A 21,102-nucleotide genomic window follows, 5' to 3' on the forward strand; every position below is an offset into this window, starting at 1 on the left:
TTCTGCATGCTAGAAACTTGATTTTGCATCACACTACTCCTCCATGCATTTAAAAGGGGATGTTTGGCTGGAAGAAGAGGTTTTTTTTTAGGCCTCAGTGTTTTCAGTTGCTTTATTGGTAGGTGGTAGCGTTAATAACATGGCACAAAGCTGCTGCTATTGCCGTGTCTGAGTGCACATCCGAGTAGCTTGTCAGCTAAAGCAGGTTTGTCAGCCTGGTTTGAACTGGCTCTGTGTCGTGGCAGTTGGTAAGATTTGCTGTCCTCTTGGGATCTGCACTATTTGGCTTTTGGTATTCTGTTGTGTTTTTTTTTTTTTCCCAAATTTTATGAAAATTTTTGATGATATGGTTAGCTTGAGAGGAAGAGGGAGACGCAGGGGTGCCCAAAAATAAAAGGATGGCACATGGGATTTTTCCAGAAGTCAAAGCAGCAGGTTGGCCCTAAATATTGAAAGCCACGCTCCTCTTGTTCTGGTAAAGAGGTAAACCAGGCTCTGACAGTCTGTTTGATTTAATTCAGAGTTGTGGATGTGCTTCATCTGTGTGATATTCACCTCATTTACCAATTGTCATGGCAACAGTTGGAAAGGCTATCCCAAGCTTTTACCAGTCCTAGCACAAAATCTGCTGTTTGTTGGAGGTAAACAGTAACCCTTCCCTTTTCCTGCTCTAGCTGGCGTTGATAAATAGCAGGAAAAGATTGACATTTCTCTGACACTGGTGCTTTTTAAAAAACGGCTATTGCTTTTGGAAAACAGACAAACATTCCTTTCACATGCGTCTTTAAAACTTCCTCTGTCCCCAAATCAAAACCAAAACTAACTTTCTGGGCAAGTGAAACTCAATGCTGCAGTATTATGTGGTAACATGCACATGAAGAGTCTTCCTGAAAAATAGATGACTATTGAATTTTTATTGCTAAATCATGCTGCTGGTGTTTTCCTGGTCATTTCTTTCAACTCCATTTACTCTGCTTTTTTGTTTCTGCTGCCATTGTGTCTCTGGTAGCTGTTGCATGTATTCCTGAATTTGAAATCAAGGGCTGGTACTGGAGTTTTGTGAAGACTTCTTGCCCAGTTCTCTTCCCTCATACCCAGCGCTCTGGAATAAGTCTTTTGGATATTATGCAGATGTTTCTGTGCCTTGGAAATCTGGCTAGTTTGTGTATCCTTCCCATCTGTGCTAAAGCTGTGAGGATCCCTGTTTTAAATAAAGTCCAGATTTATCTACTCAGCAGATCGGGCCTTTTCTGTAGCCAGGTCATTCTGGGGAAAATGTGGTGTGTTGACTGGCATCACTTAATTGCATGTTGTCTTACTAGGTGTGCTGAGCATGCTGCTGCTGCTGCTGAATGTGTTGCTGATGACACTGCCTGTCTCCAAGACCCCTTACGTGGAAGAATTTTAGGGGTTGCCGTGCAGATCAATGGACGTGGACCCCTATGCCAGCATGCAGGTTGGGATGCGGGTCGTTCGCGGAGTGGACTGGAAGTGGGGCAACCAGGACAGCGGTGAAGGGAACGTTGGGACTGTGGTTGAGATTGGTCGGACAGGCAGCCCAACCACACCAGATAAGACTGTGGTCGTGCAGTGGGATCAAGGCAACAGAACCAATTATCGGACTGGATTCCAAGGGGCTTATGACCTTCTTCTGTACGATAACGCACAAATAGGTAAGTACAGCCTGGGCAAGAAACACAAACGCTGGTGCTGTAAACCCAGCTCCTTTAGCAGGTGTGACACCTGCCTCGTGCTGCCTGGAATGTTAAACCTTTTGCCACTACCTGTGGACTGGTGCTGAGCAGCAGCGTACGCTCAGCCAGTTGAAATTCCTGTTTGCCTCTGTGCAAAGGATTTTCTTTCTTTTTTATCTGTGAGTCTAACAGTTTCGCAGACTTTGTCATTCTGTTAGGTTCTGGCATGACTTTTAGGATGAGAACGGATATTTCCCATACCACTTTGTATTATGTTATTGCATCATCCTCAGTACACACACAGTACATGATTTTTTTTCTTTAAAACATGCTGATCTAGTTCTAAGAGCCTGGTCAGCGTGGTTCCTCTGGATTTTAGGTGAATCTTCTATTCCTTTGCTTTTGTTCTCCTAGGTGTCCGTCACCCTAACATCATCTGTGACTGTTGCAAGAAGCATGGAATACGGGGAATGCGGTGGAAGTGCAAGATGTGTTTTGACTACGACTTGTGCACGCAGTGTTACATGAACAACAAGCATGATCTGTCTCACTCCTTCGAGCGCTACGAGACGGCACACTCACAACCGTAAGTGGTGATACAGGGGAAGTCTAGTGAGCTGTGTTGAGATTTATAGGTCACTGTTCTATAATAGTGGGGTGTGTATGCCCCAGGGGGTGTGCAAGACCATCTATTGAGGTGCAGGAATAACACAATAGAACTTCACTAGTACATGTCTCTATAATTTATAAATAAATGTACTTGAATGATTGTACTCCTTGGCTTACCATCAGTGAGATCAAATGCAGAACCATGGAATGCAGCTGTATTATGGAGCTGTCGCATCAACTGTCTCTTTAACCAAAGGTGAAGAGCTGGGAGTTTCCACCCCTCCCTGGTCTCCGTTCTCGGTCAGTTGTGAGAGAGCATCTCTGTGCATCCAGTTGTAACTGCTGCCGTTGCTGATCCTGTGACGGAGGAAGCAAAGGCCTCTAGTAGGACAATTTCAGAGATCACAGTGTGATGTCCTTACGCAGTAAATTGCTACCAGACCCACCACGTGGCACTATGCAGCTAAACCCAGGCAAGGCCAACCACAACTGTTTGTAGCAGCTCCCTAATCCTAGGATTTAAAAGGCCTTAAACCCAGACAAACACTGCAGAGGGTTCCCAGTCAGTTTTCTAAAGAGGCTTTGAAGACACTTTTACCTGAAGGCTATTTCAGGTCTTAAATGACCTGAGTTTGAACCTCTGGTGTCGGGAAGTACTGTGTTTTTTTTAAGTATTTTGCCATTTGAAGTAATCTCTTCCTGACATCTGCCAGTTGCTGATATTTTTTTATTGCTCTTGTTTGGTTTGAATTTTGTAGCTGTTTTGGGAGAGGCTCACATCCCATCCTTAGTTTAAAAGAACGCACAGCTCAGTTTCACTGAAGATGTTTTCTCGTGATCGTGTGTCTGTTTGCTGAATATATGTTTAGTAATTAGAAGATCAATCACTGTCCTGTAGGCAGGATAGCAAAGCAAAACTCATCAGGTGTATGTTCAGGCTGGAAGAGTCAGGCACACTCTGGTGAGTTCTGCAAATAACCAAGCTTCCTCTTATACAAAATATTAGTGTTATATTCAAGTGCAAAAGCAGCAATGGCATTATCGTGCCTCACCTTCTCAGGGCTGACGCTGAGCTGAATTTCAGTAGGGGATGTGGTGCATTTTACCCAGGCTGTTTTTTAGACTTCACTCACCAATAAATCACAACCTTAACAATTTTTTAAAGTCTGATTTTTTTTTCCTGGAGAACAATGGAGTTGGAGGAGCCAGCTACACAGGGAAATGTTTTGTGTAATCAAGCATAAGAAATACAAATATTTTCTCACGTCGTGTTTTATACTGTAGTCAAAACAGAGTTTGCAGTTATTTTCAGCCATAATTCTTAAACCTGCTCTGTCTAGTCAAGTTACCAGTTGGATTTTGAAATCAGATGCATTACAAGAACAAGTGCGTGCTATCATTTAGGTATGCGTGTGCAATGCAGACCCATTCAAGGCAGCTTTAATAATCCAGCCTTCCATCTGTGACTGCTTATGCTGTAAGCCTGAATTAATGTAGCAGCTGAGTGACAACTGCTGGGAGTTTGATTACTATGTAATAAAAGGGATGCAGGTTTATTTACTGTGGTAACCTCTTCAACACGTGTTATTTATGCAGTGTCAGTTTAAGATGCTAGACTAAGAAATTATGGTGCGTAACATTGTGAATCGAATCTGACTTTTGTGTGATTGTTTATTTCCTAACCATTTTTAAAACACTCATTAAGTAATAATGAATTTATTAATATGAATTCTATTAATGAATGAATATAATTTTACTTAAAAAAAACCCAACAAAACCTCACCACAGTTTACCAGATAAACTACCTAACTGTGCCTCCTAAAAAAACCCATGTACATTGCAGAACACTAGTGCATATCCCCGCACTAGAGCTTCTGTTATTTAGTTTGGAAGCTTTTGTTTGATTTGTGGAATAGAGATTAAATTTCAGTGATGTATTTTATCTTTCTCTTTTTCTGGATTTACGTGATCAAAAGTGTAAGCAAGAGGAATCTTCACTAAAACATCCTTAGCCTGTGTTTTGAACTAGTAGTCATGTTTAAAGGATGATAATGAGACATTTCACTTTGCTCACCAGTGCTTCTCTATCATTCTCAGGACAATATTCTGCCATTAAAGGCTGAGTATGGACATCTCTGAGAGCACAGTCGAGAAAACCTTCTGTCTAGAGTACAGTGTGGAGTCTTAGGGGCACACACGTGTTTTAGTTCGCGTTTAGTAGACTTGGTCTGAAATCTTGTCCACTGTGGCTTCCCAAAACCAAATCTGGTATGAGTTAGCTTTGGAGGTTAGCAGAAAAGACAGCAAAGGGTTTAGCCCAACTCAGACCTTGCGGTGTGAGTTATACACGTACAGCTGGTTTTGTGAAGAACTCTGCCTTGGTAAGGAAGGATAGGATTGACAGTGGGAACTCTTGGTAAAGGCAGTTCCTGAAATAGTTTTCTGTGATCCTGATCCCCCACTTACTAGTGTCCTTGTCTTAGTGTGGCTCATGCTTGAGCAATCGGCGTCCGCCTGCCATCTGTCAGAATTTCCTTCCTTTATCCTTTGCTGGAAGTGCTTCAGTAAAAGCTTTGCTAGGGAGGATTAGAGAATCTGGAATTTCTTCCGTCGTTGAGGTTGGTTTTACTCATAGTTTCTGCAAGATATTTACGTTGGCTTTTCTTGAGGTAGCCTGTGTAGATCTTCATACCTCCTAGAAGGACTGTGGGTTTGTACCCACCATGAGCTGAGATTCTAGTTTACAGCTGTGCCTTTTTCTGAAGAGATTAACACAATATTTATGGCCTGCTACCTTGCAGGGTGACCATCCCTTCTACTTTCCAGTCCTATGCATTGTGCTTGTTTCTGCAAATAAGAATTTTCTGCAGTGGAGTAGTCTCTGTCTTGCAAAATGTTATCTGTGCCTGGTATGAGTGGTCTCTGACTTCTGCAGGGCTTTGGATTGCTACTGCAAATTAAAAGTAGTCCAAGTCAGTTGTTTTGGGTCTCAAATCTCAATCTGTAAAGCATGGCTGATGCTATTTTTCTAGCTCTCTGCATCATAGCTCTTGGTGATGTGAAAGGCTATGTGATCACCTCGGTGAAATTTGACTATCCTCAGGGGGGTGGTTCCCAGCACGCTGAAGAGCCGTCGCTTCATTCTGTACAGTACGTGCTCTATAGTCATTTAATATCATTGGATTTTGTAGGGCAGAAATGGCTGCAGACTTTGGCTGTCATAATTAAAATTGTTATTAAAGGCAATACTGCAGTGATTAAATTTATCCCTAGGGTATTTTTGCAACATGCTAATAACTTTGGGTTTTATCCAGTATTTGGAGCAAAACATGTTGAATTAGATTAAAACCCAAGATGTATTGGCTCTGGGTATCCAATTCTCACATCATTCTTTGGCGTTGCTGGTCAGCAGTGTGGTTCAAGACAAGGTCACAGTTTTTATGAGGCCAGAGAAAGAAGGCAGCTATGGTGGGTTGCCTCCAGCATTTCAGTAGAATGGGAGATGGAGTTTCTTACACTTCTTTATTTTTTAAGGAAGCTCGGCTTTCTGAACTGATCAGCTTTGTTTTCCTGTTCTTTGGCAACAAATTTAGCTGAAAGTGACAGGTTAATGTGGGAGCTGTTGAGATGGGAAATGACTGCTGTTATATGATGATACAAAAAGGGAAATTATACCAGGGATATAATGAATGGTGGTTATTTTGCTGTTTAAACATCTTGCTTAAGCTTAACTTACTGCTTTATTTTACTCTCCCTGGGAATCTTTGCATTGAAACTCTCTCTTGTGAGAGCAGGGTTTGGAGGAGAGAAGTATATTTTTATCACTTTGTTTCAGGGCTTGACTAAGACATCTTTGATAAATTGTTAGAAAAGCATTCAAAAAAATACAGTGAAAACAGCATGTTGTAGCTAAACTATTTCAGATGTAGTACACAGATCCGTGCTGGTTTTAGAAGCCAGTCTATAGTGCATGAGACAGTGTAATAAAATGAATGCTGATCAGTGTTTCTTTTTAGCTGAGCTTTTTCCTAGCCCTCTTTCATTATCTTCTCTTTCATAACAACTGTCAGCCTTGGTGGTGTTTGAAACAGATAAAATCTCACCCATTCAAAAACCAATCTTCCTCTTCCTCCTGTGGAGCTGCAATCTGGATAATGAACACTGAACAATTATAAGAACATGTGTAAATAATCTCTCCCTCTTCTTAAACACATCAGGTTGTAAAGCACAGGTGGGAGATCTGTTGGCAAGTTAAGAAAGGTAAAAGACTTAGGCTTTTGATGGATAAGTAAACAGTAAGTTCAAGCATAAGCTGTTTATCTTTCTGAGTCTCCACCTTCTCTCTCTGGGTATTAGATGGAAAATAAATACAACATTCTGAGGTCAGCCCTACCCCTGGTAGGCTTCCCCTCCCCTCCCCTTCCCCTGTGGAACAGCTGCTGAACTTGGTTTTGCTCTGCCTGCTCTGGGAGTTGCCAGGACCCTGTCCAGAGGTGCGCGGTTACGGGTATGGATCGTAGCACCTTTGCAGTCACCTAGAGAGTGGATTGTACCCCGGGCAAGCAGCACAGACAGGTCTGTAAGGACTTTGGTGGCTTGGTGTCTCACGAGGAAGCTTTTCACTAGGGAACAGAGACTAGGAACAGCACACACAAACCAGCAGAGAGCTGCTGTGACGTTATGGGAGTTGGAAGCTGCTTTCACAGGACATCAGACCCCCTGTTTGCCATCATGTAGGTATTTCTTTATTTTCTTTTCCCTAAGATGGATCGGTGTGCATGTCTGTGGTGTGGATTGCAGGGCAGATGGAGAGGTCTGTGTTATCCTCGAAACAGTCTAGCCACAACAATGCTGGGCTAATCTGCTCTGCTTTTCAGCAAGTGAACTCGGCTGTGCGGTCTGCAGCTTGGGTTATGCAATTTGCTGAACTCCTTATGACTTTGAGATAAGAAACTGCCTGAGCCGTTAATGCTTTCGTGCGGCGTACACCGTAGTCGTGTCTGTGAGCACTGCCTGAAACTTAACGATGGGATGCAAGGGCAGCTGAACGTCGGTCTCACTCTCTGATGGCAGACTTTCTGGAGGAGTTACTGACTTTCTCCTCACTCCTTTTTTTTTTTCTTTCCCCCTCCTCTCAGAGGTGCTGTTTTAAAGATATTTTAATTCTGAGAGACTCGTATTAATTGACTTGAGTGGAGTTCTTTGGGAAATGTGGATTATCAGGGGCACAGCTGTCAATGAAAACCACCATCCCCTCCTGCTGTGATGTTTAGGATTGTTTGACGATATTTGTAGCAGGTCTTCCTCTGCTCTCTGTAGGCAGTGGGGTGAAGCTGCTAAAGCCAGATTTTTGAGGACTTTTGTCTGCAGATGTTATACCTTATGCTGTAGAATACTGGTAAATAGTTATGTTACAAAGTAATGATTTGTATGCACTCACAGTAATCGTACTTGGCCCTCGGTGAGCTGCCTTGCCCTAATATAGTTTGTGGTTTGTACATCTCGGAACACGTGGGGAGTTTTTTCTCCTTTGGAGCTACTAGATTTTAGTTTTGCCCTGCACAACCCCCTCAAAGCTCTTGAAATGCTGAAAGAAGGATGATTATTTTTCCTTCATGGCTAAGCATGCTGTGTGTGAGTGAGTGAATGTAATCGTTCTGTATCTTTGTGTTTATATATGTTCAACTTCCTGAGTTAGCAAGAGGACATTCTGGTATCTAACAACATGAGAGAGAGACCCCACCAGAGTCCTGCTCCATGTGTGTAGATATGTGTTTGTCTCCACAGACCGTCACTGAAGTGTGTCTGTTCCTCACGGTCACATAGCGACGTCTCTTCCCAGTTATCTGCATCTCACAGTTGAGAGAAACACAGACCGTTTTAAAGCTCACCATGGATCTCACAATTTTTTGTAGTGTTTGAAGATGAACCTGGGTCTTCAGCCCAGTGTGTTATTCACTAGTTGTCTTTCTGCCGTCAGTGGAACAGTGCCTGAGTATTCTGACCTTCCTGAGGAGAGCAGCTTTTAGGATCAAAGACCCTGTTCAGCTATTTTATTGTTTTCTCCCCCTTCTTACACGCCCTTCAGAACTCAAGCCGTGGTTTTCTGTATGTGTGGTACACTTGGTCCTCATATGACAGACCTCAGTTGGGACAGAGCTTTATAAAGTGTGAATAGTAACAAGAAATGAATTTGTTTTCTCTTATTTTGATTTTCTAGAGTCCTAGTGAGTCCTCGACAGAATTTGACTCGCATCACGTTAAAAGGGATTTTCCAGGGGGCTAAAGTGGTTCGTGGACCTGACTGGGAGTGGGGTAACCAGGATGGTAAGCTGCTTTTGAGATGTCTTGTAAAAAACTGTTAGATTTTTTTGTTTGTTTTTCTTATTGCCACATTGCTAGCTGAAAATAGATGTGCTGAGTGGTAGCTGCTAGGGGAGCAGTTCTAGATGATGCAGGTTGCTGTTCTTTAGAGAATAAAACAGTTATTTGTTTTCTTGTATTTGTTTAAAAACATACCTGAGACATAAACTGTATGCATTCACTCAGGGTGTGGGAGGGAGGTTTTGCTGCTTCTATTTCATAGATGTGAAAACTCTTAGGAACCATCCAGGGCGATCTTGTACAGAACTATAACCGTGTTACAAGAAAATAAAGACCCATCTTTTCCTGAAGAAGCTTCCATTCACAGTGGGAATAAGGTTTGCCTGGGGTTCTTTGGAATATCCTTATTTGGAATATCCTTATTTGGTGGGGTGATTAAACAGTGAAGAGAATCTGTAAGGAGTGTTTCACATGGAGCACTGACGAAGAACTGTTTGCTGTGGTTGCTGGAGAATGGTTTCTACTTTCTTCATGAACTGAAATTTCAGACTGAAAATGCAAAGGGACAAAAATACCTTTTCTAGAGCTGCTCTTGGCGTGTAATAACTATGTCTAATTCACTGATACCAATTTTTGCTTAGCAGTACAGGGTTAAGGAAACTTAACTGTCTCTTTTCTTGAGCCCTCTATGTGCTGTAATGTTTACAGCTTGTTCTTTCCCTTAATTAAGTTTTAAGTCCAAAGGTTTCCAGTGTTGACTCCACCATTTATTGCAGCTCTGGGTTCAGTGGAGGACATGGATACTTGCAGGGTCTGAGAGCAAAAGCAGCTTATGCTCAGTACAGCTTATCCATCCTTTTGAGACCAGATCAACATTTACATGTCTGAGAATTGTGTTGCTTACAATGATAGTGACCTGAAAAACAATTCCAAGACTTTGCAGTCAGTTGGAAGCTCAGTGTCTGCTCAGTGAGACAGACAGGTGTTGAGAAAGCACTAGACCAGTGCTGGGACTTGCCTAAATTCACACAGTGACTTGGCAGCAGTGCAAGGTAGGGAATCTGCAAGCTGTGCCTGTCACTAGGTGCAGTGTTGATAAACTGTTGTCTTTTAGATTAGAGTATGTCCCGTGTGCCCAGCCAGATTTACCTTCTGACAAATATATCCTCCTGTTCTGGATTCTTTCAATATAATATTACTCCTCCTTGCTTGGCCGGGTGAAGAGAAGTACCAGATCAGACTTTACTTGATGTTATTCCACCTGGGTGGTGTTGAGGAGAAATTAAAGGTCTTGGGTGGATTTTACAATGCTGCTGTATTTTTATTTTACCACAGTGTGGTGCAGTGACACTGTGCCTGGCTAGGTAGTGCTTCTGCACACCAGGAGGAATGGCTGCTTCGACACAGAATTCAGCTTTTCCATATTTGTGTTCCACAGTAAATGGCTGACTGGCTTTCACTGAGTTTAATGTAGAGATTCTCTACTAGCTGGTCAAACTGAGTTGTCTTATGGTTTAATTTCCCTAATTAAAAAGGTGACTGAGATTTCTTGTGCCTTCTGTAGATCAAGGTGAATCATGCAAGCTAAGGAAGTTGCATGAGCTGTTGCGTAATATTTTTGGGGATGTGATTTCCTTCTTTCATGTATATGAAGAACACTTGACTGGAGGGCACTGCTTCAGGCAGCAATGGGCTGACAGTGAATCAAACTCATGTGCTTCTGTTCAGCATGTAGAGCTGGCCTGTGACAGAGCCCCAGAAATCCTTCCTGGCAGCAGCCTCTGTCAGAGTTTTATCTGCCCTAGCTATTGATTTTTGTCTCTTTGCTGAATACTTGGAGAACTAACAAGTTTTTTTCCTTGTTTTTTCTTAGTTAAGATTAAAATATCATTAAATTATATCTCAATAAACATCCCAGTGTCAGGTGAGTTTTTTGTATATCAATCTCAGTGAAAGTGCAAGCTGGACACTCTTTTCCCCTCTTTTTCCATCAGGTGGTGAAGGTAAAATTGGACGTGTGGTTGATATTCGTGGCTGGGATGTAGAGACCGGACGCAGTGTGGCCAGTGTCACGTGGTCTGATGGTACCACAAACGTCTACAGAGTTGGACACAAGGGAAAAGTGGACCTGAAATGTACTGTGGAGGCATCTGGTGGCTTTTACTACAAAGAGCATCTCCCAAAATTAGGTAAGTAGAGACAAATCTTCTGTTGAGAAACTGTGATTCACGCTGCTGTTTCCTGACACTAAGGCCACTTTGCTTGAAAGACAGAAAATCAGCAGGTGGTTTTATAAATTTCCCACGTAATGTGTGCCACTCTTCAAAAGTGGTCTGTGTGTGAACACACTGCTTTATTTCTGAGTGGTTAGTGAAGTAGTTTGGCCTTTCAGTGATAAGATTGTGTAAAACCATCAGATGCCCACAGCTCTATCCCAAGGAGGGATCTTCTACCTAAGCAACTTCTTGCTGCTGCAAATGCATGGAAGTCCTGTGGGAGCACCTGCATCTCCCAGCAAGGAATTCAACCCAGTGTCAGTTTTCTTAATCCAAAGTTATTCGTTCTTCAGGCAAGCAGTGATCCAACTGGTGTTCACTGTGCTTTTAGAGAGCAAATATTATTGTTCTGGTGGACCAGCAAGTGTGTTGAAGGGGAATATGACAGAAGTGAGATTTCTGAGAATGGAGCTGACAAATACTTGCCCAGCAGGGAGATTTAAAAAAAAATCATGGACAAAGATGATGTCTCTATTGGCAGCTTGCTGCAGTCCACCCTTCCTCTTACTTCTAGTGAAAGTAAGGAAACTACTTGTGGATTTGACCTTGCAGCATTTTTTTACTAAGATGTAAATTAGTTGTATTTTTTTTTTTTAATGAAGTGCAGGGGCCATCCTTTGCTCCCCTCAAGGAAAATGGAGAGATCTGGTTTTGAGTTTGCAGCAGCAGAATCAGGTCTTTCTCCTTCTTTTCTCTCCCTGAGAAAGAGCATGAGGGAAGGGAAGGGTTGGATGGGGAGCTTATTTCCAGGGGTACGGCCTCTCACTACACAGGAAGGCTGGGAGGGTAAAGTGCTCCCCAAAGCCAGCTACATGACTGCCTGTGAAAGATAACTTATTGTGAGTGCTGTGTGGGTGTGTCTGCTGAACAACAGTTGTGGGTGACTGAATTGCTAAGAACAGCTACAGCTGTCTGATATGAAGTAAGAGGCATCATTCAAAGGCATTCCCCTCTCTGGGAAGGGACAAAATTGTGTCTTGTTAGAACTACCTCATGTTTAACCCATAACAATATCCAATTAGAGCTAAATCCTCTTGATCTCTTACATAGTTCTGCCCCACAGAGCGTGTAGGGCATACTCCATAAGAGAAAAAGGGCTTTACACTGCTCTGCCCCAATTAAGCCTGTGTTAATTTGCAGCCCTTGTTACAAAGCCAAATGAGACACAAGGTGTATTATTGCCTGCATGTTTGTGGGTGATGTCATTCTTCTCTTTAGGAAAACCAGCTGAACTGCAGAGGAAAGAAAGCACGGACAGGCATCCGTTCCAGCACGGGGACAAAGTGAAATGCCTGCTGGACATTGACATCTTGAGGGAGATGCAGGAGGGCCATGGTGGCTGGAATCCTAAAATGGCTGAGGTGTGTTTCTGCTTGCTCCTGTTCTCCTGGTAATGTATCGGTCACTGTCTCAGACTACGTAAGTGGGCACTGGCCAGGAAGTTACCAGAACGTCTTTGTGTAACGTGTTACCTTCCATATTTATATTGTGTTGACTGAGTCACAAATACAAATTCTTTAGAGATGGGACACTGGAGTCAGATTTATTTTTAGTCTCAGGTAAATCTGTATTGTATGAGAATTGTCTTGTGGAGCCCTGCATAATTTCTAAGAGTCTATGATAGGTCAGAAGAGTTGCTCAAAAGTCTTGGAATCCAGTGCAAAAAACTAATGGCTGGTTTGTTTGTTTTTAAATGAGCCATGGATCTTTTCCTTTGGAGTTCTGGATCCATTCCCTGTTAGGCCTCTTTGGTACTGTGCATTACTACTAGTGAAAGTTATGTGTTTTGTTAACAGTGGGCTCTATCCCTGGCCAAGGCTAAAATTTCTCAGCCCATACGATGTTTTTGGAGCTTAGCCTGTTGTCTTGTCTTTATTTTGAAGAGCTATCAGCCTGTTGTCACCTGTTACCTAAAAAAAAGACCTCAGATAGTAGAAGTAAAGATAGAAATGACACCTATCACTGTAGGTGGAGCTGGTGGGTAATTTAGCCATCTATGCCTTGGATGCCTGCTTTCCTCACTATTAAGCAATGTGATTTATTTAGGGGGTTTCCCCTACTTTTTGTTTCCCTTCTATCAAAAGTTCATTGGCCAGACAGGGACTGTGCACAGAATCACGGACAGAGGGGACGTGAGGGTCCAGTTCAACAGTGAAACCCGCTGGACTTTCCATCCTGGAGCTCTGACTAAGGTAGGTGCTGACAGGTGAGCTTAGCCAGAACTAGAAATGCTGCAGGGAATAGCTGTCAGTTCAGCCCGCTGTGTTAGGACACAGGGTGTCTCAAGCAAGTGCCAAAGAAATAGACTGCTGTTGTAAAAGCAGTAGTGCTGGGCAGAATTTCCTGAGAGGCATCAGAGGTAAGGCAGATAGCTGCAGACAGTGGGAGCTGGGCTCCTGGGCTGTCCAGTTTTATGAACCTTTGCATTTCAAATGTTGTAAGTTCTTAAGGTAAATTCTGTTTCTTAATTTCAGCTGCTTTGATAAAAGTGGTAACTGTAGACCTACAGTAGCTCAGCCTTCTGCAGCTACCTTTCATCTGTGAGGAACCTTCTTCCACCTAATTTCTGTTTGATTTTGTTTTCTTCCTTGTTCTTATGTCTTTATTCTCCTTTGTGCATCTTTCTTTGTCTCACTTCTCTCTGATTCTTCTGGATGACCTGAGTCTTTAATCCAGCTCTTCTAATTTTGTGTCTGCATTTCTAAAGCTCATAGCTCTGGCCTTCCCCAGAGGTTTGAGGACTTGAAATGTGGATGATTAGAAACAGGGTCAATAGGTATAGAAGGAGCTGCTGGAAGATTACAAAATTCTGAAAGACCTGAGCAAGGTCACAATGCTCAAACCTCCAATACCAGTGGAAAGTGCAGTGTCAGGCTGTTTTGCACAGAATTAGTCTGCTTTGAAAAGTGTGTTTTGACAGTGCTCCTTTCTTAGCTCAGTGAGCAGAGGGAACATCTGGCAAATTACCAGCACAGATAAACTCTGGTTTCTCTTTTCTGTTTTAAATACCGAACAGATTTAACTTCCTTATTAAAGTGAATTAAAATCTCCAGTGCCAAGTCAGGTATAGTGAGGAGATAGACTAAGGAAAGTTCTGTTATGTACTTTATACTGGTATTAATTATAACTGGTTTTAAGAAGAAAGAAAAGAAGAAAAATATTCTGTCCCAAATTATTTCCCTACTTAAATGTGCACTTGACTTAAGAGAAATACACCAGCCCTTGGACTGTGTTTATTTTGCGGTGGGGTGATTACAGATTTCTTGGTAGCTGTACTTATGTTTTGTAATGCCTTGGTTTTTGAGTTTATGGGCTTCTTGTTTGGTTGGGTTTTCTGAGGGTGGTGGTGGGATGGAGGGGCTGATCATGTTTTGGTTTGGGTGTTTTGGTTTTTTTTTTCCTGGCTTCATCCCCCAAAAGCTGATGACTTTCTTTTTCTTGTAGCTCAACACGTTTTGGGTTGGTGATGTTGTCCGGGTGATAGATGATATGGAAACAGTGAAGCGATTCCAACCTGGTCACGGGGAGTGGACAGATGAAATGGCACCTGTGAGTGTGCACCAGTTCCAGGACAGTCCAGTAACTTCTGAGTTTTCCCAAGCAATTAGTCATAGTGACTGGGCTTGCGTTGCTCTCCAGTATTCCTCTGGTCAGTGAGTGCACAGACCTTTCTGGGACTGCTGAGGCCTTGCAAAATAAACATTGCCTTGCGCTATTGGCTGTCGGTAATGCAATCCTATTGCAGTACCCAACCAAAGCAAAGTGGGTAGATGGGGAATCTGATAAAAGATTTGGTTACCAGTAAGTCAGATAAGAGGTTTCACTAACCAAACACATCCTCTTACGCCCTCCCTAATTCTCTGCAATGAGGCAGGAAAGTGTCCAAGTGGAAAAATGGTCTGATCTGACCAGTATGACTAAAAAAAAAGAACACAAGTATCCTCCAGGAGCAATTAAATGCACAGAGGAGACCTTTCTAGACCCAATTTTATCAATTCTCTCAGAGTTCTTCAGACCATGTTTTGTTGTTTCACCACCTTCCTCTCCAGACATTTGTAATGTGTCTGGGAAACCCTTTTACATAAAACCAGTAATAGAGAAACTGCTGAGAACCCTCTGGAGTCCTCGAAGCGGGACTGTCTGCGAGCGTGTCACTGTTCAGTGCTTCTTCTGACACAGCAGGAGTGCCGCCTGCGAAACTGCTCTTAGGAGCATTGCATTGGTTCTGAGATGCAAAGCATTCTGCATCTTACCTTTTAAAAACCATTTCTCTCTCTCTTTGACCCTCGGGCACATCGGCAAAGTCATCAAAGTGTATGGGGATGGAGATCTGCGCGTGTCAGTTGGGGGGCAGTCCTGGATGTTTAACCCAGCGTGCCTCACAGCCTATCAGAGAGAAGAGGAAGCAAACCTCATGACAACGGAGAATGCAAAGGAATCAAAAAGTGAGACAGTGAGAACAGAGATGTCTGATCTGTCAGGGATTGTGAAATGGTTGTTCTGGTGTAACAACAACAACACTCTTTGGACAGTTGTTCTTCCCTGGACAGAGCTCCAAAACCAAGCTCTGCCTTACTGGGGAAGCAAAGCTGGCCTTAACGGGAAAATACGGAATTTGGGACTCGGGAATGCTCACCGTAGCACTGTCCTAAGTTCAGTATTTGCTTCTGCCTTGATCTGTCTCAATCTCCTGTTCTGTCCTGCTGCATTTCCTGTAGAAGGACACTAATTCTTGAATGCTTGTGAAGTATTACCAGGTCCTTGTGTGGAAATGTTGTCAAGTCAACAGTTATTTTGCCCAGTCCACTCGGAAACTGAATTTGGGATCACACGATGTGTAGAGGGAGTTTTGTCTGTTTTGCACATCTGCTCATAAACTTTTTTGTAGCCTGTTTATTTCCTTTAGATGTCAGGGTTGTGTAGGAGAGAGGACACACCTGCCATTTTTTCTGTTTTGCTATACAGATGGGTCTTAAATTGTTTGCTCAAGTTAGACTATAGGGAGAACTTACATACAAGCCCAAGCTTTTAAACTTTGCTCTGTCTGGAGAACTGTAACACCTCCGTCCTCTCAAGCACTCAAAAGTCTGTAGTTAGAGGTTCCATCTGAAAGGACCCATATTTCTTCCCTACAGCATCCTTTCCAAAACCAGGCATTTGTCTTCAGATTATTTGCCTTTTACTAGTGATTTTTCTGGGTTGGTTTTCTGCAGCATGGTCTCGTGTCTTTTGGGTTCTCAAAACATCAGACTTGTAAAGCAAAAATTCAGTGTAAGCCACAAATTTGTGAAGCTCTTTGTGCCAGCTAAGTTGTAGAGGTACAGCAGGCCTGTACTGTGGATATACAGCTGTACACATGTATGCCCATGCTCCTTGGCCCTCTTAACCTGTGGCTGTTTCTCATTCCTACCAGGTACTTTGATTACAGTGCTGGAGAAACTGCTGTCCCAGAAGACAGAGTCGGAGCATGCCGGCTGCCTGGTCATTAGCGCTGCACTCAACAACACAGCTAAAGTCCGGGAGCTGCTTCAGAAGTACCCAGACAAGGCAAGTTTTGAGGACATCCCAAATAGTTACTTCTTGTAGCTCTTCTTTAAGATACTGTTTTAAAATTTTGTGGTCAAGTGGGGAAAAGGATGGGAGAAAAAGTATTAGTTCCTAATGGCTGGGAAATGGTTTTGCTGCAATTTAGGATTAAATTTGCATGTTATATGTGCATAATTTATGGTTCCAGTTTGTGGTATTAAATCTGAACTAGAGTTAAGTCCTTACAGCATGTTTCCAAAGCTGGCTTTTCCCAGATTTCCTGTATGGGCACTGCACCTGTAAAATTAGAGAGAAAGGTATTTATCTATCTGAAAAGAGTACCAAGATGTCTGAGTATCTAGTTTCTGAAAAGAAAGCCATGGGTTGTGTCTGGCTGAATGTGTCTGTCCTAAGATGACCTTGCAAAATGGTATTGTTGGAATCAGGAAAGAGAAAAGCTGCCCAGATCCTGATGCTGTGCATGTCCCTGCAGCGTCTTATCTCATGTCTGACTGGAGCAGGGCACTGGGCTTGACTTGTTGCTGAACAATTTATGTGCTTACAGAGTGCCAAACTGCGAGGATCACATCTACTGAAATCACTGCTCTTTCCAGCTGCCTGTTTGAAGGTTCAAGCTCCTTCAGTGGGGGATGCAGGGTTTATAAACAGGTTAAAAAAAGGAGAACCAGAGAACAAAGTATTATAGCAGTATCCTTGGAAACCACTGGTAACAAAAGATAAGTTTTTGCTGAGGCTATGTCTGCGTGGCTGGCAGGAGCAGCTGGAGGCATGAACCAGGAAAACTAGGATCAATTCTGAAGGAACCTCTGTGAAGCTGATTTAGTGGCTCGTTGCCTGGTATTTGTTACAGTTCTTTATAAATAAAAGTTAATGAGGCCTCTGGAGATGGGAGGAATAGACAAAAATAGACAAATACCTGCAATTGTCAAATTTATCCCAGATATCCCAATGGATTCCTGACTCTTGGCACTTTGTTATAAGTTATTTTATTAGACTTCTATTTCTATTCTGTATTTTATTTCTGTTCTAATAGTTATATTAATAAATCAATTATTTCTATTAGAGTGTTATGTGAAGCAAGAGGAGGCTAGATTTGAGGCTCACTTAGTAGTATAAGATGGAATTGCTTGCCAAGGCCTTTCCAGCTTATCAGTATTGTCTTTCTGTACATGGAAGAATAACACAGTGGCCTCTAATGCCTCCTTACCTAAATAACTCACCCATCATTTTGAGTGAATCAAGGGAAATCTTGCCTGTCCTGCTCTCCTGACTGCTGCATAGAACCAGCTGCAGGGGAAAAAAAAACAAACAACTTTCTTCTCCTTGCCAGTCTGCTGAGGTTTTTCTAGCTCCTTCATCTCTTCTCCTTAACCTCCCACTGATTTCAGTAGCTTCTTTTCCTTTTTTTTTCTTGCCTTTCATACAGCCTCTCTTTGTTCTTCAGTCCCTTTAATTCTCAAAAAATCTCATTGCAGCCCTTCAACGCTGTCATATACCCTCCAGCCATTGTGCCCAGTAAAGTACCTGCAGGAACATAGAACAATGGGGACTTGGCATCTTCAAAGCCTTATGCAAAGCTAATTTGATCTCCTCACAAATTTTCCTATTGGGAAAGGAATTGTTGGCAGAGATGTCAAGAAGTATTTGCTTGCAGACATAGAGGGATTTGGCATCAGAGCTGCAATTAGAGGACTGGCTTCCAGCTTTGTTCGCTCGCTTCTCTCTCCTTGACGAAATGCACTGTCCCCTTCCACTTGAGAAATGTTCTGGGACAAGGTCAGCCTTGTAGTTGATGAACATAAACCAGAGTCAACAGGGCACAGATTCTGATCAGCATTTCTGAGCAACTCTTCGGCAGCAAGTGACTGCCATCCTGCTAGGCCTGCTGTGGAACAGAGCTAAGGCCTGAGCACAAGGCAAGGGCTTTCCTAATCAAGCTGTTTGCTGTGTCTCTGCCCTTCCTGTAGGTTGATGCAAAGAACCAGGGCAGAACTGCCCTGCAGATCGCCTCTTACCAGGGGCATCTGGATGTTGTGAAGATTTTGCTGCAGGCACATGCCAATGTCAACCTCAGGGATGAAGAAGGCGATACAGCACTGCACTACGCAGCTTTTGGGTAGGATATCTTTCTTCTTGCTATCCCTGATACAAGATTTAAATGACCGCAGAAGGACTTTTCTAGAGATAAATGGGCAGCCTGTGTGAAGGATGTGTGACTGATAGAGGCTCTTCTCTGATTTTACCTTATGTTAGAAATTGGCCTTGGAGTTTCAGGGCCACGGGTGCATTTCTTAGTGTACTAATTTAACCTCCACAACTAGGTCAGTTTCTGTTCTAGAAATTTTGAGGGGAATCAGAACAAGTGATGAGGAGGTTTTGGTCATCAGAGTTTTTTTTTCCAGGGGGATAGAGGGATGGTGTGGTTGGTTGGGATTAGTTTAAGTTGGTTTCTGTCATGCTTTCCAGAGCAAGATGAAAGGTTGAATTGTGTTGTCAGTTACCATGGAAGATTTAATCATTAAGAGTGGGAGATTCCTGTTAATTTAAAGCAGAGAGCAGATTCTAGAGTACAAATTCAGAAGGTTTTGTTGTGTGTGGATTGTTTTGGTTTGTTTTTTTTTAATACTAAGAATGGGTGGCATGAGGTCGAGAAGATACAAAACCTGAGAAGTTCTGTTGCCTTACAAGGAGGAAGAATTTACTTGTCTGCACAGGACTGAATCTAATCCCTCTTACTCCTTGCTTTTTTAAATCAGAAACCAAGCTGAGGTTGCCCGTGTGCTTCTTGGTAAAGGAGCCAGTCCAGACCTGTTAAACAATGCAAAGTGCACAGCGTTGTATGTTGCTGTCAGTCAAGGATTCACAGAGGTGGCGCGGACCCTCTGTGAGCTCAACTGCGATGTCAACCTCCCAGTAAGTTTTGGGGTTTGTGGGATTTGGGGGGTGTGTGTGGGTTTGGTTTGGTTTTTTGGAGGGTTTTTTTTTGAGGCAGAGGGGTGCTTCTTTGTCTTACACTATTTTTTGCTTTGTAGAATTTGAAGGTTATTCTCTTAAAATGCACTACTGTGCATTGCACAGAGGAAGTATTCCTCTGCCTTCAGTAATCTGAAATTCCAGGTTTGGGTCTGCCCCTTCACCACCCTGAGTCTGCTCAGCTCAATCCAGTAGCACTCTGCTGTGCTGGACTCAGGCTTCCAGTGAGAGCTGACCTGCTGCTGTGTATTGTTGAAACACTCTTGTTCCCAGCAACAAGGAGTGGTGAGATTTTGAAGACTGACATTTAAGATCTTGAAGGGCAGTGATGATGAACTGGACCCAGCCCATTTTTAGGGTGTGCTTATATGATGGTGGGACTGGACTGTGCTGGATCAGTCTCTCAAAGCTAGTTAGGACTGTTAGCATCTCTCTGCTCAGCAGCTGCTTTCAAACCCTGGCACAAAGGCTATGAAACTGCTAGAGATGCCAGTGGTGTTTGGCCTGGAGCTGATGTGACCTGGTGACAGTACACTTGTCTTGGACTGTCCCTTGGGGTGAGCTGTTTCATTTGGCTCTCTGAGGCAGGTAACCTGTATTCTGCTTTGGTATCCTTGTGTAGGGTTCCCAGGGAGACACCCCTCTGCATTATGCTATCACTGCAGATTACAAAGTCGTTATTGAGATTCTCACTGAAGTACCCAACATAGACTTCACTGTCCAGAACTGTCAAGGCTTCAACCTGCTCCAATATTCTGCTTTAAAAGGCAACAAGCTGTAAGTGACCTGTTTTCATTTTTACTGCTTCTACAGATGTTAACTTGTGCTTGCTGTTTTAACAGTGAGAAAGTAGCAGATGTAGTTCTAGATAATGAGGAAGGAAAAGGTTGATCACGTATTTCATGGGTTTAGATATGGCCAGGTAGAGCTGTTGCCCTCCTTTGTGCATTCACAGGGAACTGCTGACTGCTTTCCCCATCCCATCTTTATCATACCTCCCCAGCTTGTCTAGGAAATCCGTCTGCTTTTGGATAGTCTCCTCAGATGTTTGGGTTCACACGTGGAAGGACAGGAGAAGGTCTGTAGTAAACAGTACTTGAAAAGACTCTCTATCTGAGAGTCTCTGGAATTCTTCTAAGGATAAATCTGCTCATTATTTTCATAGGAGTGATTTTACTCTGCTTTATTAAATGATAACTGAGGGCTTTTGTTTTATTTTTGTAATTCAGTCTGTGAGATATGAGGAGTGCTCTGCATCACAGGTGCTAGCTCATGGTGCAGCCTCTTAAAACATGGACATTCATAACTACTGAGCAGCAGAAGAGGCAGGCCTGTCTCTTCTGCATTGATTTCCTTCCTCATAAAGTAACTCTTCCATTTCTGATAACTTCCAACACTCTAGAGCCATAAAGAAGATTCTAGCAAGAGCTCGGCAGCTGGTTGACTCCAAAAAGGAAGATGGCTTCACTGCCCTGCACCTTGCTGCTCTCAATAATCACAAAGAAGTGGCAGAAATTCTCATCAAAGAGGTAAGAAACAAAACAAAACCAACTACAAAACCTGTTATCTGTCCCACTCCCAAACCCCCACATTTCCTGAGTGCTATTGAGTTAATGCTGAGACTCCTAAGAATGTCTGTGTCTCTTTGAAGAGCTGGCATTGTTTGGGTTGGCATTCCT

The 21,102-nt window shown here is 42.9% G+C and overlaps 1 protein-coding gene across 2 annotated transcripts in view; it reads left to right on the forward strand.

The window, feature by feature from the left end:
* Positions 1–1,324: 1,324 nt before the first annotated feature.
* MIB2 (MIB E3 ubiquitin protein ligase 2) overlaps positions 1,325–21,102 on the forward strand; it is a 26,939-nt gene continuing 7,161 nt past the window's right edge. Inside the window, exons 1-13 of one of the 2 annotated variants that reach the window (XM_010165434.1) lie at positions 1,325–1,673; positions 2,109–2,280; positions 8,524–8,630; positions 10,622–10,816; positions 12,122–12,264; positions 12,988–13,095; positions 14,348–14,453; positions 15,187–15,348; positions 16,317–16,450; positions 18,418–18,566; positions 19,207–19,363; positions 20,046–20,200; positions 20,826–20,952. In XM_010165434.1, the coding sequence (XP_010163736.1) occupies positions 1,427–1,673; positions 2,109–2,280; positions 8,524–8,630; positions 10,622–10,816; positions 12,122–12,264; positions 12,988–13,095; positions 14,348–14,453; positions 15,187–15,348; positions 16,317–16,450; positions 18,418–18,566; positions 19,207–19,363; positions 20,046–20,200; positions 20,826–20,952 (1,962 nt within the window). In that variant the 5' untranslated portion in view covers positions 1,325–1,426. The remainder of the gene's footprint in view (positions 1,674–2,108; positions 2,281–8,523; positions 8,631–10,621; positions 10,817–12,121; positions 12,265–12,987; positions 13,096–14,347; positions 14,454–15,186; positions 15,349–16,316; positions 16,451–18,417; positions 18,567–19,206; positions 19,364–20,045; positions 20,201–20,825; positions 20,953–21,102) is intronic. The other variant, XM_010165435.1, reaches the window with a different exon arrangement.

Source organism: Antrostomus carolinensis, unplaced genomic scaffold (genome assembly GCF_000700745.2).
Source record: "Antrostomus carolinensis isolate BGI_N321 unplaced genomic scaffold, ASM70074v2 scaffold18133, whole genome shotgun sequence".
Taxonomy (NCBI): domain Eukaryota; kingdom Metazoa; phylum Chordata; class Aves; order Caprimulgiformes; family Caprimulgidae; genus Antrostomus; species Antrostomus carolinensis.